A 25111-nucleotide genomic window follows, 5' to 3' on the forward strand; every position below is an offset into this window, starting at 1 on the left:
CCCAGCCCTCCCAACACACACAATTCACACTTTTTCTTTTGTTCCCAGATTTGCCAAACACTAGTACATCACTGCAGGGACAGGACATTTTACCTTTAAAAAAAAAAAAAGGGCAAGAAAAGAAAGATATAGAAATAAACACAATCCCAGCTCTGTCACAAATTAGAATCTATACCAAGTTGTAAATGTGCATTACTATTACTGGAAATGTCTGGCAAGGCTTACATCTGGAGCTAAATCAAGTTTCCCCATCTGTTGGGTTTGCCTCTTGTACTCAATGTTAATTTTTCAATTGTTTGCAAGAGCAATATAATAACTGTTGAGAAAATGAAAAATGATAGGCACAAAGGGAGCAAGGCACGTAAGAAAAGTCAGCCTTAGGTTTCATAATACTGAAGGCACATTCTCTCCATTTACAAACAGCTCACTCCTGTGAGTGTGTGCTACTTCCTCAAAACCCTAAACCAACTCCATGTCTGACTCAATTTTATCCAATACATACAGCACGCTATAATTGCCTTGCTGTTTCATAAGAAACCTGAAATGACTTAGCCCCATGAGCTCCATTTGGCTCTGTTTACCACAAACAGAAATAGCCATGTAAAGCAAAACGTCAAAGTTCCAGATCCCCATGAGTCATTCATTCAACTCTTGGAGAATGACAGAAAAAATTGCCACACAACAGCTTTCAGATGACCTATACACAGAAAACACTTTGGCAACAAAGATGCTGAAACGGGCTTGCAACCATCTCTTGGTAAGAAAATTCAGAGAAGAGCAAACACTGTGAGTTATTTCAATATGACAAAATGAAAGACACATGCATTCCTGCTTTTCTTGATCAAATATGACAATTTCTTCCACTCCTACAGACATCAGGGCTTAAAATAGTGGTGCTGTTCAACACACTCCACTTAGAAAGGTACAATAAACCTCAGGCTGAGCCAAGGAACTCTGAAAGAGATAAATCCTCATTCCTCACCTGATATTAACCAACGCGTGGGTCACCTTGCTAGCTGCTTCTTTCCACTGGCCTGCATTGGTAGAAAGCCTCAGGACTGTAAAAAAGGAAAGAACAAAGATGTGTTAGACCCCTGGTATAAAGCACAAATATGAGGAATGAAGACACATCGCAGAATATCACTATTAGAATAACCAAACGGAGCCTGGGCCAATCTTCTATTTAAGACATCTTCATCTAGGGAAAAAAGTAAGGGCTTATTCTCAACTATCTTTACCGCAAACTTTTTCCTCTTTTTTTCACTTTCTATCAAAATATTCTACTTCTCCTCTGCCTTGGGCTCCCCTCTCTCCACTCCCTGCTAGTTTTTGCATTCATTTAAAATCTACACTGGGGTGTGATGGGTCACCTGATTGCCACATTTATCATTTCCCTAATGGCTGGGGCTGATTTAGTGGAACTGGCCAGCTGAGCAAGTGCCCCCTCCTGCTCCACATACAGTATGTCTTTCTCCTGAAGGTCTAAGCTGGGTCAAACAGGACAAATAACCTTGCAAGATAGAACATGGTCATGTTTCAATCACGGAGTAACCTGTTTTAGCTCCTCTGACTTAACTGTGTGACCTGCAACATGAATCAACAGGAATATTCTTCCCTTCTCTGACCAAAGTCTCTTTTCCACCCTTACTCACAGAAGAAGGAATGATGGAAATACAAATCATCATATCCTCTATCAGCTATGAGCTTCATGGTCACACATTACAGTACCTACACTATTTTGGAAAAGAGACAAACCAGCACAAGTGCTCCTTGAAAGAGCAAGCATATGGTGGGCACTCCAAGCATATGTTTTTAACGAGTGAATAACTAATATGAGCTAAACATGTAGCGAGTTTACTATGTGCCAGAAATTGGACAAAGGTTATATGCAATACAGCATACATATGAGACTCGGAGGAGACAAATAATTAATTGATCAAGTTCATTCACAGAGTTGTAGGTAATGGAGCTAGAATTTAAACCTAGAGGGAATGGTTCTACAGCCTGCACTTACACAGTGAATGGTTAAGAGTGTGAACTCTGAAGCCAACTGTCGGAGTCCCAGTCTAGCCCCTGCCACTTACTAGAGAATAATACCAATACTTATATGAAAGTATAATCATGAAAATCAAATAAGTTACATATAAAGCCTTAGATCAGTGCATGGCACATAGTAAATGTTATATAAGTATTAGTTATTATGAATTTAAATAGACTTGTCTCCCAAACAAATAAAAGAACGTACCTGAGACTTTCTCAAAGGTTGGAAGTCACAGCCTAAGTAACATTAAGAAATGTGTAATCAATCTGCATAGGAACTTCACACCTGAGTACCATCACTACCTACTCCTGACCAGTATTCCTCTAGCAAGAAGAGTAGTAGCAGCAGCTTTACTAGAGGGAGGGCCTATAACTGTAATAGGGAAAGAAAGTTCATCTGGCTATTCTGCATCTATTCTAGCAATACTTCATTTTTATAAATTCATGCAATTTTATGAAAGAGAAGATGGAAGCCTTAATAAAACATGATCAGAGAGCTGCTTTTCTAATTTACAAGATTTAGTGAAGGGGAACTTGATATAGTTTCAAGTTAGAGCTCTACAGTCTGAACTCAGGTTTCACCTAGTGTTTGTGCAAATTTATTCGCGTAATGAACAAAATTGTTTCAAGCAGGTCAGATGTATTTTTTTCAACTCAATTGCAAAAACTGTTTAGATGCATCTGTTTTTCACTAGACCCTCCACTAAATCATAAATTCTCTGATGGTGAGGACCTAACCCTTACAGAATTGAGCTGAATTTTACTCTCCTTACCTCAGAGAGGTATTTAACCCTGTCCATGTATTATTTCTCTGTTAACATCCTGTCACTTCTGTTTTTAGTGAACAAGCACCCAGACCTCATCACTGCATTTCCCTTAGAAATGCCATAGGCTTTTACATTCTTTTCTAAGTTACCAAATTTAAACACAAAATTATCTCAAAATGCCCTAAATGCCTCAAGCTAAGGTTATCATTTATGTAGTAAATTATGGTACACAAAAATAGCATACCATGTGGCCATTAAAGAAAGAGAGTTAAGTAACAGCAAAAACTGGAAACTGTAATTTCCATGAAAAGGAGGAATGGTTAAATAAACTACATCCATACTATGCAAAAAATGAGAGAGAGAGGGAGAGAGAGAAAGAGACCTAAGAAAACTACAAAAAAAAAGGAAAATGTTCTGACGGTTTAAAAAAACACGAAATAGGAAAACATAATTACAACTATGTAAAACTATGCATACAAGTAGACTAATATACAACTATGAAAACAGTGGTCATACTAGAAAGGAGAGATTGTAAAAATGTTTTTTACCTTGCTTTTTCTTTTCTAATTATCTTTTTTTTTTTTAATGAAAAAAACAGTTCAAAATATGGTATCATTTATGGTTCAGGGCAGCTTGTGTCAAGGTCCTTCCTATTCAGTGGATATCACTGCAATAAATTAATGCCATAGGAATATTAAATGTGTGCCTTTATCAAAAAAGTCTCAGTGAGCCTTCCTCTTCTAGCCATGATAGAATATCAAGACATAATTAACCTTCCTACCTCAAACAATAGAAAACTGAACAAAATATATGAAACAAGAGTTTTCAGACACTGGACAACAAGTATATAGAACTGTGATCCCTGAAGACGGAAAACAAACAAGGTGAACCCTACGATTACCCCAGCTTACTATGTGAAAAAGTTTCTAGCCTACAGGGCAGGGAGGAGGAACTTAAACAGAATCCAGAAGTCGTGCCAAGCCAAAGACATAGAGATAAGCAACTGGGCAGGCCAAGGCACCTAGAATTTGTGGGGTAGAGTACTGTAGAGGAGGGAGTTTGACAGGGAACTATGGAAGTTTGTAGAGGGGTCCTCTTCCATCTTTTGCTGAGCACCGATCTTCACACAGGGAAGAGGAAACTACCCAAAGCTGGCGGTGAAGAACCACTGGAAAAGAGAAGAAATTGTGGCGCGCATAGAAGGCTCCACAAATAAAATAATTTGCATTTCTACCAGCAAGAGTGGAAAAACCTACTAATACATGGGTTATCAGGTAGAGTCTGCAGATGGGTACTGCATTAGTAATGGGGCCAAATTAGTCCATAATAAAAGTTGCTCTCAACCTGCCCTAACAACCCTTAAAAGCAAACCCTAAAAGGATGAAAGTGATTCCACACAACACAACTGCATTCCAGAACAAAGTCCAACATTATATAAAAAAACATAAGAAAATCAAGCACTTACAACATTAACATTAAAATGTTATAAATCCAATTTAAAAATGACCAGCATTCAAAGAAGCAGAAAAAAATATGACCCATAAGCAGGAGAAAAATCAGTCAATAGAAACAGATCTAGACATGAAGAGAGATGATGGAATTAGCAGAAAAGGACATTAGAACAGCTATTGTAAATATGCTCCATATGCTCAGGAAGATTGAGGAAAATATAAACATGATGAGGAAAGAAATGAACATATTAAAGAAAGAAGTCTAAATAGAACTTCTAGGGAAGAAAATGCTTTATGAAACAAAAAAATACACTAGGATGAAATGAATTGAGATTAATGAGGTTAACAGCACATTAGAAAAAACACAGAAGAAAAGATCAGTGAATTTGAAGACTGAGGAATAGAAACTATCTAAAATGAAAGACAGGGACTTCCCTGGTGGCACAGTGGTTAAGAATATACCTGTTGGGCTTCCCTGGTGGCGCAGTGCTTGAGAGTCCGCCTGCCGATGTAGGGGACACGGGCTCGTGTCCCGGTCCGGGAAGATCCCACAAGCCGCGGAGCAGCTAGGCCCGTGAGCCATGGCCACTGGGCCTGCGCGTCCGGAGCCTGTGCTCCACAACGGGGGAGGCCACAACAGTGAGAGGACACAGATTCAACCCCTGGTCCAGGAAGATCCCACATGCTGCAGAGCAACTAAGCCCACGAGCCACAACTACTGAGCCCGTGCACCACAACTACTGAAGCCCATGTGCCTAGAGCCAGTGTTCTGCAACAAGAAAAGCCACCACAATGAGAAGCCCGTGTACCGCGACAAAGAGTAGCCCCCACTCACTGCAACTAGAGAAAGCCCGTGCGAAGACCCAATGAAGACCCAGTGCAGCCAAAAATAAATAGTATAAATACATAAAATAAAATGAAAGAGAGAGAAAAGACCAAAAAAAAATGGAAAGAAAGGAAAAAATACCCACAGAGCTTTAGTGACCTATGGGACACTGTCAAGAGGTCTAACATATATATAATTGAAGTTCCAAAACAAGAAAAGAGGAGAGGGGACAGAAAAATATCTGAAGAAATTAACAGCCAAAACTTTTCCACATTTGATGAAAACCAGAAATCCACAGATCCAAGAAGCTCAAGAGACTCCAGGAAAAATAAAGAAAACCATGTTAAGGCACATGATAAACTACTGAAAATCAGCAATAAAGAGAAAATGTTAAAAGCATGCAGAGAAAAAAGATATATACAGAGAAATGAAGCTAAGAATGACACTAGACTTCTCATCAGGAATTATGCAAGCCAGAAAACAACAAAATGACATTTTTTTAAGTATTGAAAGAAAAATTCTATATTCAGCAAAAATGTCTCTAAAAACTGAAGATGAGATTCCACTTCCAGTGTGGCAGAGTAAGCCTACTTCAGCCTCTCTCTCCTTATTACAGTTAAAAATCCTGTATAAAATATAAAAAGTATTACCTGAGGGCTCTGAAAATTAAACAAAAGCAGACAGATTATAGAGGGGAGTCAAAACTTGGAGAAACACCCACAAAAGTGGGTTTCCAGGGTTTCTTTTTTCCTATTTTTCTTTTGCAGGTTTGCCTCAAGATCCAGACAGTCACAGAGATGCATGATAGAGGAGTTGGGTGGATGGCTAAAACTTCAATAGAAACCTCATCTTTCTGTAGACAGAAACCAGGAAAAGGGGCTTCTGCTACCCAGAGAACATAGAGGGAATCCTGGACAGACCAGGAGAAAGTGTTCCTCTAATTCCGCATATGAAAGTTAGGCTCATGGGAGCTGACCAAGCACGGAACAAATACAAAGTAGCAAAGCAAACCCTTTAAAAACTAAACTGCTGTTTGAACTACAGTCCAGTCTCCTGAGTGGTGAGTATGTGTACCAGATCCAAAGTAGCACAGAAAGGGTTTTGAAAACTGAACTGATATTGGAACCACTACCTACAGAAAGTGAGAAAGAACCTGTGGTCTAACTGGATTGATTGCCTACTAATACCAAAAAAAAAAAAACAACCCTCCAGATTATAACTGAACCCTGAGTCTACACAACATAAGAAAAATGTCCAGGATGTAATCCAAAATTACTCAACTTATAAGGAACCAGGACATACAAAGAACCAGGATATACAATAAAACAAGAAAATGTAACAAAGTCTCAAAAGAAAAGACAAACAGATGCCTGATGTGACACAGATGTTAAAATTATCAAAGAGTTTTAGAGCAACTATTACAAACATGCTCCATTAGAAAAAGGCAAACATTCCTGAATGAATGAATGGTAAGGTAGAACTTCTCAGGAGAGAAATTGAAACTATAAAAAGGAACCAATTAAAACATTTAGAAGTAAAACATATATTATGTAAAATAAATTCTCTAGATGGACTTAATAGCAGAATGGATTGACACAGAAATCAGTAAACCTAAAGACAGAACAGTAGAAATTATTAAACATGAAGAACAGGAAAAAATGGGGGGAAAAACAGGGCCTCAGAGACCTGTGTAACAGTATCAGAAAGTCTAACATTTGTGTTATTGTAGTTCAAGAAGAAAGGGAGAGAGAAATTAAGGGCAGAAAACAATTTGCAAAAGAGAATGGCTGGGGCTTCCCTGGTGGCACAGTGGTTAAGAATCCGCCTGCCAATGCAGGGGACACGGGTTCAAGCCCTGGCCCAGGAAGATCCCACATGCCGCAGAGCAACTAAACCCATGCGCCGCAACTACTGAACCTGCGCTCTAGAGCCCGTGAGCCATAACTACTGAACCCGCGTGCCACAACCACTAAAGCCTGCGCGCCTAGAGCCCATGCTTCGCAACAAGAGAAGCCACCACAGTGAGAAGCCCGCGTACTGCAACGAAGAGCAGCCCCCACTTGGCGCAACTAGAGAAAGCCTGCACACAGCAACAAAGACCCAATGCAGCCAAAAATAAATAAATAAATAAATAAAATTTTTTTTTAAAGAATGGCTGAAAACTCCCAAATTTGGTGAGATTCAAGATCCTCAGGAAACCCCTAACAGGATAAACACAAAGAAAAACCAGGCCAAAACATATAATCAAACTTCTGAAAGCCAAAGATAAGGAAAAGTAATTTAAAAGAAGCAGGAGAAAAACAACATATTACGAATAAGGGAACATGATTCAAACGAACACAGATTTATTATCAGAAACCATACAGGCCAAAAAAAGGGGAATAACATCTTCAAAGTACTTAAAGGTGGGCTTCCCTGGTGGCGCAGCGGTTGAGAGTCCGCCTGCCGATGCAGGGGACGCGGGTTCGTGCCCCGGTCTGGGAAGATCCCACATGCCGTGGAGCGGCTGGGCCCGTGAGCCCTGGCCGCTGAGCCTGCACGTCTAGAGCCTGTGCTCCACGACGGGAGAGGCCACAGCGGTGAGAGGCCCACGTACTGCAAAAAAAAAAAAAAAAAAAGTACTTAAAGGTAAGAACTATAACTCAATATCCTATATCCAGCAAAAATACCCTTCAGGAATGAAAGAAAATAAACAACAAAAAAAATCTTGTCACCAGAAGTCCAAAAAAATGCTACAGAAAATTCTTAAAGACTGTGAGAAATGATATCAGAAAGGAATTTGGATCTTCAGGAATAAAAAGAGCAACAGAAATGGAAAACATATAGGCAAATATAAAAAATATATTTTTCCCTCTGAAGTTCTTTAGAATTTGGATGATTGTCACAAGTGAAAGTTATAGCATTGTCTGGTGGAGTTTTCAATGTAGATGTAATACATATGACAACTATAATATCAAAGTAAGTGTGGGGGGCTGGTGATTAGAGAACCCTATATAGTAGCAAAGCTTGCATATTTTACTGAAGTGGTACAATACTAACTCTAAAGTTGGCTGCATTTAGTGACTTTCTTCCAAAGAACAGAGCACGGAACAGGAGGAAAAAGCAATCCTGCAGAGGAGAAACTTTGCAAACACTTCCTTAACCAAGTGATCAAGATTAACATCACCAGTGATTAAGTCATCTTAATAACATATACCCTTGATGTGACGAAAAGGCCACTCTGACACTGTGGCATTCTTTCCCCAAACGCATAACCCTCGTCCAACCATGAGTAAGTCATCAGACAAACCCAAACTGAAGAAGGTTCTCCTCAAAACTGTCAAGGCCATGAAACTTGAGCAAACACTAAGAAACTGTCACATAAAAAGAGACTAAGGAGACATCACGAGTAAATGTAGCAATGGATGAGATCCTGGAATACAAAAGGAACATTAGAGGAATTAGCAGAATCCAAATAAAGTCTAAAGTTTAGTATATTTCTTTTTATTGTGGTAAAAAATACCAATCATAAAATTTACCACCTTAACCTATTTCTAAATGTACAGTTCAATGATGTAAAGTATATGTACACTGTTGTGAAACAGATCTCCAGAACCTTTTTGTCTTGCAGAACTGAAGCTCTGTACCTATTAAACAACTCCCTTTGCACCCTCTCCACCACCCCCGGTAACCACCATTCTGTATCCATGAATTTGACTACTTTAGATACTTCATATAGGTGGAAACAATTTGTGACTGGCTTATTTCACTTAGCATAGTATACTCAACATTCATCCACATTGTAGCATGTAACAGGATTTCTTTCTTTTTAAAGGCTGCATAGCAACCCATTATATGTATATATCACATTTTATTTATCCATTCATCTGCTGATGGACATTTCGGTTGCTCCCATCTTTTGACAATTGTGAATAGTGCTGCTATAAATACGGGTATGCAAATTTGTTTTTAATGGGCAAAAAATCTAACAAATCCTTCACCAAAGATATATGGATGGCAAATAAGAATAGGAAAAGATGCTCAACACCATTATTCATCAGGAAAATGCAAATTAAAACCATAATGAGATATCGCTACACACCTGTAAGAAGCCAAAAAAAAAAAAAAAAAGCCGGCTAGGATATGGAGTGGCTACAACTCTTGCATACTGTTGTAAGTAATGTAAAATAGTACATCCACTTTGGAAAACAGTTTGGTGGTTTCTTATAAAGTTCAACGCACACTTACATAATATCCAAAAATCCCATTCATAGGTATGTAATCAAGTGAAATGCAAACTTGTGTTCACATAAAACTGTGTACAAAAATGTTTACAGGGGCTTTATTTACAATCGCTAAAAACTGGAAACCTCCCAAATGTCCTTCCACTGATAAATGGATAAACCAAGCTGGCATATTCCCACAATGGAATATTATTCCATAATAAAAAGGAATGAACTACTGATACATGCATCAACATGGATAACTTCAAACAAATTACTATGTATAAGAAGCCAGGGCCTCCCTGGTGGCACAGTGGTTAAGAATCTGCCTGCGAACGCAGTGGACACGGGTCCGAGCCCTGGTCCGGGAAGATCCCACATGCCGCGGAGCAACTAAGCCCGTGCGCCACAACTACTGAAGCCAGTGCACCATAACTATTGAAGCCTGCGCACCCTAGAGCCTGTGCTCCACAACAACTGAAGCCACAGCAATGAGAGCCCGCGCACTGCAACAAAGAGTAGCCCCCGCTCACCACAACTAGAAAAAGCCCGCGCGCAGCAACGAAGACCCAAAGCAAATAAAAGTAAAATAATTAATTAATTAAAAAAAAAAAAAGAAGCCAGACTCAAAAGACTGTATGATTTCCTCTATATATTTTTTTAGAAAAGGCAAAACCATGCAGACATGGAACAGATCAGTGATTGCTAGGCATTGGGGTGGGTGGAAGAGTTGACCTCACAGGAGCACAAGAGAAGTTTTTGAGATAGTGAAACCCTTCTATATCTTGATTTTCTATAATAATTACACTTCCATATGCATTTGTTGAAACTCAGAATTGTACATTTAGGGTGAATTTTACCATATATGTAAGTTATACCTCAAAAAACTTGACTTAAATGTTTTTTTCCACCAGAAGTTTCTCATACTTTATACAAAATGGAGAGCACTGAAACATGCCACCTCCTACTATTTGTTGTGTTTCATTTAGTGAAATTTTCACTTTCCTATTTGTACTTTCTTGGTTACCATTTTAATTCCGTTAGCAGATTTGAGCATTCCCAGATGTCCTCTCTCATCTTATTGCTGTGGCTACAAGGGTTTATCTCATTTGTGTATATGGCACAGTTGAGCAGATAAGTCAGACGTCTATAAAATATCTCCCCCACTCCAACTCTCTTTCCTTTCCTCACTGAAAGACATCTTTATTCATCTATTAATGGGTACTAAAGCCTCTGGGGTAGCTCTTCACCCTTGGAAAATCCTACATTCTTGAAAACAAGGACATTGGTAAAACCGTACATGCAAACCACACCAGGGTACTCTGAGCACCTTTTGCCAGTGGGAAGTTTGCCAGAGGGTTCTCATGGAAGACTTCCTAGCTCCTAAAAAAAAGAGACGTGTGTCTTGATGTGACAGTGGGAACTTAATATTCTGAGGGGAGCTGACCTGATGCTAAAGCTATTACACTGAGAATAAGAGAGCAGGGAAATAGAAAAAATTCTGTCCTCCTAGGCAATCCTTTTCCACGGTTTGCTTCTACTCTTTCTCCAGGTATTTGCTCCAAATCCCCTCTACCTTTCTCATGATACAGGAGTCGCAAGCAAAATATGAACTTTTCACGAATAGACCCAATGAAAGGGATAAAGTAATAATCGACAGTGACAGAAAGCAGGTCACTGGTTGTCCAGGGATGGGGGGGTGAGGGACAGAGGTGGTAAAAGAGACATAAAGGGACACAAGGAAATTTTAGGGAGAGGATGGATATGTACATTATCTTGATTTTAATGACAGCTTCATGTACATATACATATGCTAAAACTTATTAAAAATTGTATACTTTAAAAGAATGCAGTTTGGGACTTCACTGGCGGTCCAGTGGTTAAGACTCTGCGCTTCCACTGCAGGGGGCGCGGGTTCCATCCCTGGTTAGGGAACTAAGATCCCGTAGGCTGCGTGGCACAGCCAATAAATAAAATTTTTTTTTTAAAACGGTGCAGCTTATTATATATCAATTACATCCCAATAAAGCTAATAAGTTGGAGGTTTTTAATAGACCGCTTTATTGAGTGGCTGTTTCTGGGCACTATAAACACCTTTCAAACTTAGGTAGGTTTGAGTAGCCTCTTCACTCAAACTTACAGGGATACATGACCTCTTTCAGAAGTAAGTTATACTCATTACGGCTACAGAGTAAATTTTCAGTGAGCCAATTACCAAAAGGTTTGCAAGAAAGATTTTTATCTAATGCCCACTTCCTCTTGTGAGTTATGCTAAAAATACCTAGGTACATTAAAACTCCTTAAAACCCTGTACCTTCTCAAATCACACAATGTTCCCTTGGGATCCAAGCTCTTTTGTTTGCTGCTGTCAACTCCCACTCACTCTCACTGGGATCTCACTGGTATTCACTAAATCCACAAGCCTCCCTATTCTCTCTCTTTCACAAACATCAAGAAAGGGCTACAGGGATGTTAACCAGCTTTCTACTGAGATGAATTCTGAGTTCCTGAAGGCAAAGAAGTCCACATATACTTTCTTATTGCCTGAGAAAAGGAGACTACACAGTTCTGTGCCAAGCAAGGGCACCAAGCAACTAGAGGAGAATCTTATGTAGTCTTTTCCTCTCATATACCAAAAATCACAGCTGATGGGGAGAGAGGAATAAAAAGAAGACAGCTTACCCATGGAGTAGAGGTTGTCAAAGCTCTGGTGCATGCGGATAATCTCATAGTAGAGTTCATCATAACTACTGGGGGTGGGCAGGAATGTATCTCCATATGTGATAAACATATTAAATAGGTTCACAATCTAAAAAAGAAGCAAAAGCCCATAAACAGGTATCATACTATGAAGACCAGAAGGGTATTATCAGTAGTGTGCTATAGCCAGCCCTTATTGTCTTGCAAGAGTTAATTGTTACATTTTCAGAAATTTTGTGAGCTGGTTATTAAAGTCATTATTAAAGATTAACTTATATAAACTTGCAATTCAATAAATTATATTAAAATCAAGTTATAAGTACTCAAAACTCACCACTACCTAATTATTTTCTACTTTTTAGTATTATCAATGCTCTTGAAATTAATTTACACCTCTTATATCTGTTTGGTGGGAATATCATATAATAGTGTTTTACCATTATCTCATGAAAGACCCCAGGTTCTCCAAAGACATAGGTGAAAGTGGGGAGCACCAGTGTAGAGATTCTGATCCAAAGGGAAAATAAAGGCCTGGTTTTCCCTATGACTTAATCCCTAGAATACCAGCTCCTGTCTCAAACCAGCCCACTTCTGCCTTAGGGTACAGCTCATAAAAATAAATATATTTTTTTGCTACTCACCATAAGGGCTAAGGTAAAAATGTTGTGTTTGGCCAGAAGTACGGTCTCATTGGACATAAGGAACTTCAGCAAATTTATCAAGGCTTAAAAAAGAAAAAAAAAAAAAAAAAAAAGAAAGGCATCAATAAGGTAATCAAAGCATAATCAATAAAGTTATTAAATGAAAGCAATGAAAGTAAACTAGCTCTACAGAAATCCAAAGAGGGCTAGAATGAGTACATCACAGCTACTAAGGACTTTTTAAAAGCAGGCAAAGTAGGTGTATTTGAAGAAAGCACTGACCTTCCCAAGCACATGTCTGCTCACCTGCTCACAGGTTTTTAAAAATCTCCTTTTTGCCACTTCGTAAACAGCAATTGAGGTCAGAAATTTGATTATAAAATGGACATTTCAGTGTTCCAAATTTATTCCTGCATGGTGATTTCCACATTATATTTGCTCAGTTTATTGAGTGTCCCCTTCTCACCCTAGGATGCTAGCATCCCAAGTCACTAAGTTTTAGTTATGTAACTGTTTCAAACATCACTGCTAAGAAGAAAATGTTTTAATTCTAACTGGTCAACAGATGTGCCAGATATACTGTAGAACCTACTGCTTCAGCTCTGTATAAGAATGGAGCTCATGGACCAGAGGGCAGACACCAGAAGCAAGAAGAACTACAATCTTGCAGCCTGTGGAACAAAACCACATTCACAGAAAGACAGACAAGATGAAAAGGCAGAGGGCTATGTACCAGATGAAGGAACAAGATAAACCCCAGAAAACAACTAAATGAAGTGGAGATAGGAAACCTTCCAGAAAAAGAATTCAGAATAATGATAGTGAAGATGATCCAGGACCTCAGAAAGAGAATGGAGGCAAAGACAGAGAAGATGAAAGAAATGTTCAACAAAGACCTAGAAGAATTAAAGAAGAAACACCTAGAAGAATTAAAGAACAAACAAACAGAGATGAACAATACAATAACTGAAATGAAAAATACACTAGAAGGAATCAATAGCAGAATAACTGAGGCAGAAGAACAGATAAGTGACCTGGAAGACAGAATGGTGGAATTCACTGCCGCAGAACAGAATAAAGAAAAAAGAATGAAAAGAAATGAAGACAGCCTAAGAGACCTCTGGGATAACATTAAATGCAACAACATTCGCATTATAGGGGTCCCAGAAGGAGAAGAGAGAGAGAAAGGACCCAAGAAAATATCTGAAGAGATTATAGTCAAAAACTTCCCTCACATGGGAAAGGAAATAGCCACCCAAGTCCAGGAAGCGCAGAGAGTCCCAGGCAGGATAAACTCAAGGAGAAACACACTGAGACACAGAGTAATCAAATTCACAAAAATTAAAGACAGAAAAATTACTGAAAGCAACAAGGGAAAAACGACCAATGTCACACAAAGGAACTCCCATAAGGTTAACAGCTGATTTCTCAGCAGAAATTCTACAAGCCAGAAGGGAGTGGCATGATATATTTAAAGTGATGAAAGGGAAGAACCTACAACCAAGAGTACTCTACCCGGCAAGGATCTCATTAAGATTCAATGGAGAAATCAAAAGTTTTACAGAGAAGCAAAAGCTAAGAATTCAGCACCACCAAACCAGCTCTACAACAAATGCTAAAGGAACTTCTCTAAGTGGGAAACACAAGAGAAGAAAAGGACCTACAAAAACAAACCCATAACAATTAAGAAAATGGTCTTAGGAACATACGTATCGATAATTGCCTTAAACGTGAATGGATTAAATGCTCCAACCAAAACACATAGGCTTGCTGAATGGATACAAAAACAAGACACATATATAAGCTGTCTACAAGAGACCCACTTCAGACCTAGGGACACATAGACTGAAAGTTAGAGGATGGAAAAAGATATTCTATGCAAATGGAAATCAAGAGAAAGCTGGAGTAGCAATACTCATATCAGATAAAATAGACTTTAAAATAAAGAATGTTACAAGAGACAAGGAAGGATACTACATAATGATCAAGGGATCAATCCAAGAAGAAGATATAACAATTATAAATATATGTGCACCCAACATAGGAGCACCTCAATACATAAGGCAACTGCAGTCTTTTCTGACGACAACGCTAGATTAGAAATCAATTACAGGGGAAAAAAAAGCATAAAAAACACAAACACATGGAGGCTAAACAATACGTTACTAAATAACCAAGAGATCACTGAAAAAATCAAAGAGAAAAATAAAAAAATACCTAGAGACAAATGACAACAAAAACACGATGATCCAAAACCTATGGGATGCAGCAAAAGCAGTTCTAAGAGGGAAATTTATAGCAAACGCCATATTAACAAACTGAAGAAGAAAAACCATATGATCATCTCAATAGATTCAGAAAAAGCTTTTAACAAAATTCAACACTGATTTATGATAAAAACTCTCCAGAAAGTGGGCATAGAGGGAACCTACCTCAACATAATAAAGGCCATATATGACAAACCCATAGCAAACATCATTCTCAATGGTGAAAAACTGAAAACATTTCCTCTAAGATCAGGAACAAGACAAGGGTGCCCACTCTCACCACTATTACTCAACATAGTTTTGGAAGATCTAGCCACTGCAATCAAAGAAGAAAAAGAAATAAAAGGAATACAAATTTGAAAAGAAGAAGTAAAAGTGCCACTGTTTGCAGATGACATGATACTATACATAGAGAATCCTAAAGAGGCCACCAGAAAACTACTAGAGCTAATCAATGAATTTGGTAAAGTTGCAGGATACAAAATTAATGCACAGAAATCTCTTGCATTCCTATACACTAATGATGAAGAATCTGAAAGAGAAATTAAGGAAACACTCCCGTTTACCACTGCAATAAAAAGAATAAAATACCTAGGAATAAAAAAAAAAAGAATGGAGCTCATGAAGGGAAAAAAAAGCCCTTAACTGTACTAAATATTTAAACAAAAGTGCAGCCTGCTCTGTCCTCTCTCGACTGTGACAACGTTTACTGAAAAGGTCCCCTTTTTGCCTTGTAATCTTTAATGAGGGGAGACAGTGCTAAAACCCAAGCAATCTCAGTCATGAGACTGACTGCCAAGTCCCTAGGTTAACAGTGCAGCTTTAAAGACAGTTTTGCAAATAAATATTAAGCATAAAATAATTTATCAGTTGCCTTATACTCTCTCAACTAAGACTATAAAATAAATTCTGCTTCTCTGCCCATCATGACTACTGCTCCTGTACCTATTTCCCCTGTTTGATGGGGAACTATAAAGAAGGGGTTCAGCAGCTGCAAGTATTTGATGTTCCTTTTGTCTTCTCCCCCTCAACCCTTCCTACTTCCACAGACACACAAAAAAAGGCTTGACCTCTCCTTTTCTAAGACCATATCGGCTTCTTTGCCAGCAAAGAAGTCCATTCTCCCATGCTGTCTGAGCTTTGTGTGAAGTTTACCACTCTTAGAAAAGAGATGTGAGCTTTGATTTGAAACAGCAGGGAATGATGAGTAGAAGTAAGTCTCTCCAGACACTTGCTGCCTGCCACACAACACCCCTCACTCTCAATCCTCTAAAAGCACAAGTACAGTAAAGAAACAGCAGGCAAAAGTACAATAGCTTGTCTATATTCTGTTTCTAAAGCCTGGACCTTCCCTTCAAATACCAAAAAAAAAAAAAAAAAAAAAAGAAGGCTTGCTAGGGATGAAGGAGATAGGTATCCTCATTTATGAACTCTTCACCCTGACTCAAGTTCTCTGAGGTTTCATAATGGAAAGGCAAATGATAGGCAGCTGGCCCTTTTGATGTTGTCTGTTAACAAGTGATCTATTGGACTGGACCCCAAAAAAGCTCCACGGGAGCCCATTCTGGATCACACAACCTGCTTAGCTCCTACTAGGAGCCCAGAAAATGAAGGGGACTGGCTAAAATCCACATAAAAATGACTAACCCAAGGGAATTCCCTGGTGGTCCAGTGGTTAGGACTCAGCGCTTTCACTGCCATGACCTGGGTTCACTCTCTGGTCGGGGAACTAAGATCCTGCAAGCCGGGCAGCACGGCAGCAGGGGGGAAAAAAAACAAGCACTCATCCAGCCCAAACCTCTCTCCTTAATGAGTAGGGGCTGCCCAGTCCACCCCCTAACCCCAGAGCTTAGAAAAGCCCTATTAATGGATAAATCACCTGACAATAAGACTCCTTAAACTCACCAGATACAAGAGAAAAGGATGGGTAACACACGTGGCACTCTGCAAAACATAATGGCTAGATAGAGACAAAGCTGCTTTTGCACATATCCAATCAAGGAGGGCTTTTGTCCCAGGCACATACAGCACAAAGATGCAGCCTCAGAAGTGGTTATGTGGTAATTAAGGGGTAGAAAACCTGGAGAAAAGAAAGTGAGAGCAATGATTTATTGCTCCTCTGCTAGACTACAGCTAGTCTTGATCTCTGGGATTCAGAGTCAGGGATAACAACGTGATAAATATGAGGGGAGGAAGAGCAATTCTGGCACAGGCCAAGAGGTGGCCTGTGTCCCAATTGCCACAGATGTCAGCAGAGCCAAACAGTATTGAGAAGGAGAGTCCAGCACTTCAATACTCTGAGAGTCAGTGTCAGGGGAAACCTGCATTCTGCCTCTGACAATTCAGGTCAGACCCCCTACCCTCTTAAAAAAGCCAGGGTTTTCTTACCTGGAAGTTATCATTCTCTAGAGGGAATTTAATAGGCAGCTAAAATGAACAAAGCAACCTTAAAATTGGCTCCCACAAGCCTCTGACATCAGGGACCACGATTCCTCTTCAAGAAGGAATGTCCCAAATATCTCATAAAATAATGCTTTTTTCCTTCAACATCTGACTTTGCACTCATTCTATCAACTGTTTAGTGTTCTATACACATCACTATACACACATTGTCTTCTATCCTCTGACCCGACGTGAAGGGAGTTCAAAGTCTGTGAGGCTTTGACATAGCTGATTTTAGACTTTTAGAGCTAGAAAGGACCTTAGAGGTCATTTAATCCAACTCTCTCATTTTTTGGATTCGAAAACAACCCCCCACCACCACGCCAACTAGTTAGTGACTAGGCAGGGACTAGAACCTGGTCTCCTGGTTAGTGTTCTTTCTACCATTCCATTAACATAAGATTAAACAAATAAAGGTGCTAGATGCAGTCAAATGTTAAAGGGAAGGAAGCTTACGTATAAATGGTGTGCTTAGACTTCCTGACTATACTGTTACCAACACTTCTCTAGACTGGTTTATATAACTTTCTCCACCTACTGGCTGCTCCAAGGTTATTTTCATGTATTTGATCCCCTCCTTTTCTTGGTCTTCAACTATTTATTAGAGTAAAGATGTTTAACACCTCATTATTACCTTTCCTCTACTCACTCTCAACACTAAAACACACCCAGTAGCTTTTCTCAGCATAAACTGCCTCAGCAGGCCCTCTACATCAGCTCTTATCTCCCTCCTTTAAATCTCACCTTTCACACACCTCTATCTCCCTTTCTGTTTCTGCTTCCTCTTAGTATCTTTAAAAAATAATAATAATAAATGTCAACTAAAACTGTTCCTATTTCCCTCACTCAGGGTTGCCTCCTTCAAAATTATGTACTGAAGATGGAATATGATCAGATCTGGACTTCAAATGGAGCCAAGATCTCCCTTCTTTATGCAAAATCAGAACTGAAACAAACAAACAAAAGACATGAGTATAAACAATTAATATCCAGGCTTATTCATAAGTTATTATGGTATAGTGCTATGAACAGGGTTTAACTGCAGGCCAGAGAATAGCCTTGGGCCAGGGGCAGGTTCAAGGACAGCAGAGATCTGGTACTCGGTGCCAACACACAAGTAGCACAGAGCTCATGTTGGCTGACTCCTGGCTCACCACTCTCCACACACACACATTTTTAGAAAACTGCCCTTGATCCACTTGTCCACTTGGTGCCATCTGGGCACATAACCAACCAAACTGTCACAGAAGTAACAGTACATAGAGGGAAGAGTTAAGATAACCACAAAAGATAAGGGGTTGGTTGTATAAACGTAGTATTGTTAATTAGTCATATGTCTATAAGAGTTTGGTATCAAGTACAATACATGTTGTAGTCATTGTGAAGATAAGAGGGGCAGGATATACTTTTTCTTTCTTTTTAATTTAACCCTTTGGTTTACCATGTTTCTAATTTTTAAATAATAGTTTTAAAAGGAAGCAGGGGAGAAGGGACTAACACAAGCTCTTCCTCACCAAAGACATGATCCTTAGTCTGAGAGATTTCCAAAGAAAAAGGGCCTATGCTATAGAAACCCATTACTGTGTAAACAGTTTTGCCCATTAGGTGAGCAATGGCTACTCATCCACAAAACAGAACGGCACAGGGACTTCCCTGGTGGCACAGTGGTTAAGAATCTGCCTGCCAATGCAGGGAACACGGATTCGAGCCCTGGTCCGGGAAGATCCCACATGCCGCAGAGCAACTAAGCCCGTGCGCCACAACTACTGAGCCTGCACTCTAGAGCCCTCAAGCCACAACTACTGAGCCCGTGCACCACAACTACTGAAGCCCACGTGCCTAGAGCCCGTGCTCAGCAACAAGAGAAGCCACCGCAATGAGCAGCCTATGCACCGTAACAAAGAGTAGTCCCTGTTCGCCACAACTAGAGAAAGCCCACACGCAGCAACAAAGACCCAATGCAGCCAAAAATTAATTAATTAATTAATTAAAAAAAAAAAAAAAACCAGAATGGCACAGCTTCATGCAGAATCTTTTCAGATGACAAGCTTGGTGGTTGAGACCTTCCAGGTCTTAACAGACAATTCTCATTGGCCCCCATCCTTCATAGCCCCAGGAGTAGGCTATCCCAAAACACCAATGCCAGATAGATATATCATATAGAGAAATGCATCACATCCTTCTGCTGAATGACAACAATTACAAGTCAATAACTGTGTCAGAAGCTCACACAAAGTACAGCGGTCCCTCGGTATCCACAGCGGGAATTCGTGTCCCGGTCCGGGAGGATCCCACATGCCACGGAGCAGCTGGGCCCGTAAGCCATGGCCACTGAGCCTGCGCATCCGGAGCCTGTGCTCCGCAAGGGAGAGGCCACAACAGTGAGAGGCCCGCGTATCGCAAAAAAATAAATAAATAAATAAAATGATGTAGTATTTGCCGTGTAACCTACACACATCTTCCTGTATAATTTAAATCATCTCTATAGATTACTTAAAATACCTAATATAATGTAAATGCTATGTAAATAGTTGCCAGCATGCAGCAAATTCAAGTTTTGCTTTTTGGAACTTTCTGGAATTTTCTTTTCAAATATTTTTGATCCATGGTTGGTTGAATCTGTGGATGCAGATATGGAGAGACAACTGTATCTCAAACCTTCCTCTTTTCTACTGTGCTCCACCTGACACCTTAAAAAGAGACACTTAACTACAGAAATCACCTCCCTCAAACTGTATTCTCATCTCTTCTCAAAGGGAGAAACACAAAAGTCATAAATGGCAAGGGAGGTAACATTTATTAGGTGTCTGCTAGATGCTAGGCATCATGTAAAGCACTTAAAGTACATCACTCTCACTAAATCCTATTAATTATCCAATGAAGTAGGTATTAGTGGTCCCAATTAACAGATAACCAAACTGAAATTCAGAAAGATTACATAAGTGTGCGGGAGCAAGCTATCTAGGGCCAATACCTATATTTGCCACCCAAAACCATAACTTTAGTCAGAACTCCACTTAATCAGCCCCTCACACATCCAAGTGACCAAAAGAAAAATCATGTAAGTTCAAGTCCATCTCTCTTGTAAGTGTCTCAGGATTTCACTCCACTGACCTAAGACACTTTAACCTGCACACTCTCAAAAACAAGAGGTTGAAAGCAAGGACTCAAGTATTCGTGCATCAGTATTCATAACAGCATTATTCACAATAGCCAAAAGGTGGAAGCAATACAAGAATCCATTGACACATGAATAGATAAACAAAATGTGGTATATACATACATTCGAATATTATTCAGCCTGAAAAAGGAAATTCTGACACATGCTACTACATGGATGAAACATGAAGACATTATGCTAAGTGAAAAATGTCAGTCACAAAAGGACTGTATAATTCGATTTATATGCAGAGCCTAGAGAAATCAAATTCATAGAGACAGGAAGTAGATTGGTGGTTGCCAGGGGTGTGGAGAGGGGGGAAGGCAGACTTATTGTTTAATGGATACAGTTTCAGTTTAAGAAAATTTTAAAAATTGTGGAGGTGGAAGGTAGAGATGGTTGCACAGCAATGTGAATGTACTTAATGCCAATGAACTGTACACTTAAAATGGTAAATTTTATGTATGTTTTACCAATTAACTAACAAGAGGCCAATGTTTTTCTTTCCACAGACACTAGCATGAGCCCTGCAAACACTCCATCCCAACTTTCTGTAACCTCAGTGTAACTGATGAGCTGAAATCTACATCATGGTACACAATACTGAGTATAGGGCTAAACATACAAAGGTGTTTCCTTTTTGATGGGGAAAAGAAAAGGATCCAAATATACTCTATCAACAGAGAGCCACAGATCTTGAGCAGGAATGCAAATTGAAAATGAACACTGGACAGCCTTCAAGACAATACTATGGCAGTCCTCAGAATAATAATCAGTTTATAATCAAAGCTAACGATGTACCGAAGTACAGTTGACTCTTGAACAACATGGGTTTGAACTGCATGGGTTCACTTATATTTGGATTTTTAAAAATAAATGTGTACTATGGTACTTCATGATCCGTGGTTGGTGAATCCACAGATGTGAGACCATGGATAGGGAGGGCAGACTGTAAAGTTATAGGTGGATTTTTGACAGGGTTGGAGGGAGTAGTGGGCGGTGTTAGCACCCCAAACCTTCAACTTGTTTAAGGGTCAACTATACTAAAAATATTCTAGGAAATCCTTAGGGATCCTGGGTTTGCCTCCTAATCTTTTCTATTTCTACTAAATGAGGATCCAGAGACCAGGCTCCAAATACTCTTAACCTGCACTGAGTGAAAAACAGAAAAGTTGTGTCAGTGAAACATTTGAAGTATTACATTACACATTCAATAAGTTTAAGTTATAGGGAAGTGGGTGCTCCATACACACTTGTTTCTTCATTGGAAAGTCTTTTCCACCAGGCACTTTGAAAATTTAGTTTCTGGGTTTGCTTTCAGGAACTACAAATTGGCAGCAACTGCTGCCTCTTTTTTTTTTTCTAATTTATTTATTTATTTATTTATTTATTTATTTATTTATTTATGGCTGCATTGGGTCTTCGTTGTTGGGTCTTAGTTGCTGCACGCAGGCTTTCTCGACTTGAGGCAAGCAGGGTACCCCCTCTCAATCGCTACTCTTCGTTGCGGTGCGTGGGCTTCTCATTGCAGTGGCTTCTCTTGTTGCAGAGCTTGGGCTCTAGGCACACAGGCCTCAGAAGTTGTGGCACACAGGCTCAGCAGTTGTGGCACATAGGCTCAGCAGTTGTGGCTCACGGGCTCTAGAGCACAGGCTCAATAGTTGTGGTGCATGGGCTTAGTTGCTCTGCGGCGTGTGGGATCTTCCTGGACCTGGGCTCAAACCCGTGTCACCTGCATTGGCAGGCAGATTCTCAACCGCTGTGCCACCAGGGAAGTCCCCAGCTGCCTCTTTTGACTCTGTACTAGAGGCAAGTGTCAGGCTCCTACTTAGCTCTGGCGCTAGTTTCTTTCCTTGGAGAGTCTTGTGCATCAAATATGGCAGCAGTGTACAGACGTTCTGACTTTTCTGCATGCAGGCTCAAGTGAAATAAAGCAGAGTGTGCAGGTTCTGGGAAGCTGCACCAGGAATGAGTACCTTGATGGTTCCCTGAGTCCCAAGTGAATTCCCAGAGGCAAAAGCAGCCAATCTGTTTCTCAAATGAGAAGAGCTCAGTACCACCCACCTGAGAATCCTGCTGTCTTACACTGGGCCCTCTCACTCCACAAGGAACCTTGTTCACAGAACTGTTCCTAGCATTAATGTACCCCACACAATGAGGACTTTCCCAGACTTTTTCCTATCCTGCTTTGAATTCAAGGGGAGGAGAAGAAGGTTGCAAGTAGTAAGCAGCAAACCATGTTGCCGTGTAGGAGAGTGGAATGAATAATGGATATGCGAACTTCTCCAGAACTAAAACCTGTCCCAGACATTGAAGTAAACCAGGTGCAGAGAGGAACAAGCCAACCACAGGAAGATACAATTAAGTGGTAGCTCAGCGCCTGTCTCAGAGAAGCAGAGGGGAGGTTTAATTACAAAACCAAGTGAATGACATTTAAATAAGATTAAAAACAGGAAGGAGACACAGAGCCTCCAGCAGAGCACAAATAAATGTCTCCAAAGAATCGGGTCAGAGAGAGCTGTCTGTTTGAACAGCTTTTACATGCTATGAAGAGAAAGAGATAGAAAGCAAAGACAGGACTCATCTAGGCCCTATTTTGTGGCCTGGCATGGAGCTAGGATGAGATGCCACAGATCCCAGGTCAAAACCCAATCATTAGGGGGTATGGATAATTTCACAGTAACTGACAGAAGAGAAATATTTAGCTCCTCACTTGCTTAGGAGAGAGGTAGAAGAATTCAAATGACAGACTAGAAATAGCACTAGTGTAACAAGTCAATGCCTCCAAAACCCCAGAGGCACTATAAACTCTAGCCAATTCTAGCATCTCTGGACAAAATCACCAATTACTCAGGGACATTGCCAGCAATCAGCAGGCTCATTGTCGGTCAGCCAAGTGGCACAGGAAAGACTCAGAAACCAACACTTACCAGCAGAATAATTTAAAAATACACTAGGTGGCTTCTCAGAATACAGGCAACTGTCTGGCTACAAACCCAAGCACCTCACTGAAACTGAGACCAATGAATCAAACAAGAAAATGAAATGGCTTTGGCTGTATGCTATGAGCCTCTCCAGGTGAACAGAGCACAAAAGTTAGTATATCCAATGGGAGGATTCTGGGAAGGTGGCAAAGCATGAAACACCAGGAATCTCTCTTCCCACCTAGGCAATAACTGCACTGGCAGAATCTGTCTGATGTAACTATTTTAGAACTCTGGCCTCCGATGAAGGTTTGCAACTTCCAGAGGAAAACTTGGATGGTAAATTTGGTTCATTTTGGTCAATTTCAAACTCTTAGTACATTAGCAGCTACCTATCACCCAATCCCAGGCCTGTGGTAAGCAGCTGTGCACCTGTTTCTGAAGCAGCTTGCACGCAGCTTGCAGGAGCTAGGGTGGGCAAAAAGGGCCCTGTCTTCCAGATACTGGGGATCTGTGCTATGATCACTGATTGCTGCTTCTGATCACAGAGGTGCAGACAAAGAGGTGGGCAGCCATTTTTGTTGCACCTCCCCTCATTGTTGCAAGCCCTTCCCCCTCCTGATAAGTAACTTCCAGATTTAAGGGGCTAGTGCCCCTTTTTTCCCCACCTTCATTTTTTGCTTTTTCCCTTTCAGGAGCCAGACATTAAAAACTAGAATATTCGACACAAATGAACCTATCTAAGAAACAGAAACAGACTCACAGACCTAGAGAACAGATTTGTGGTTGCCAAGGCGGGGGCGGAGGGAGTAAGGGAGGGACAGATTGGGAGTTTGGGGTTAGCAGATGCAAACTATGATATATAGAATGGATAAACAACAAGGTCCTACTGTATAGCACAGGGAACTATATTCGATATCCTGTGATAAACCATAATGGATATACATATGTATAACTGAATCACTTTGCTGTATGGCAGAAACTAACACAACATTGTAAATCAACTATACTTCAATTAAAAAAAAAAGGTAAATACTAGGATAATATAAACATTAACCAAGAAGGCATTCAGAAGTAAAAAAAACTAGGACATTCAGAAACAACTGCATACTCAGGGAAAATTAGAGAGTGACTGCACATGCCCAAGAAAAGGCTCAGAAGAGACCTAAGAAAACATTAAGTTTACACCTCAGGCTGATCCTCAGCACAGAGACAGCCTACAATCGAAAACAAAAACAACAGGGAATTTGCTGGTGGCCCAGCGGTTAGTATTCCGCGCTTTCACTGCCAAGGGCTTGGGTTCAATCCCTGGTCAGGAAACTAAGATCCCACAAGCCGCGCAGTGCAGCAAAAAATAATTATAATAACAAAAAAAAGCTAAATCTGCAGGAAGGGGGAGAATCTGATTTCTTGAACCTTGAGGACATTATAAGTAAAATAAGCCAGTCACAAAAAGACAAATACTATATGATTCCACTTACATGGAGTACTTAGAGTAGTTAAAATCATAAAGACAGAATAGTTTCAGTTTTACAAGATGAAAAGATTTATGGGGAACGATGGTGGTGATGGCGGCATTACAGTGTGAATGTATTTAATACCATTGAACATACACTTAAAAATGGTTAAGATGGTAAATTTTATGTTATGTATATTTTAGCACAATAATAAGTCAGTATGTCAACAAACTG

The 25111-nt window shown here is 40.0% G+C and overlaps 1 protein-coding gene across 5 annotated transcripts in view; it reads right to left on the reverse strand.

Moving 5' to 3' along the window:
* ARMH3 (armadillo like helical domain containing 3) overlaps positions 1–25111 on the reverse strand; it is a 172505-nt gene that overhangs the window by 74941 nt on the left and 72453 nt on the right. For all 5 annotated transcript variants that reach the window (XM_024735064.1, XM_024735063.1, XM_024735060.1 and 2 more), the window contains 3 exons: positions 12628–12710; positions 11969–12095; positions 983–1058 (listed from right to left, as the gene is read on the reverse strand). In XM_024735064.1, coding sequence (XP_024590832.1) covers positions 983–1058; positions 11969–12095; positions 12628–12710 — 286 coding nt within the window. The remainder of the gene's footprint in view (positions 1–982; positions 1059–11968; positions 12096–12627; positions 12711–25111) is intronic.

This window comes from Neophocaena asiaeorientalis, unplaced genomic scaffold, assembly GCF_003031525.2.
Source record: "Neophocaena asiaeorientalis asiaeorientalis breed wild unplaced genomic scaffold, Neophocaena_asiaeorientalis_V1.1 scaffold240, whole genome shotgun sequence".
In the NCBI taxonomy this organism is placed as follows: Eukaryota; Metazoa; Chordata; class Mammalia; order Artiodactyla; family Phocoenidae; genus Neophocaena; species Neophocaena asiaeorientalis.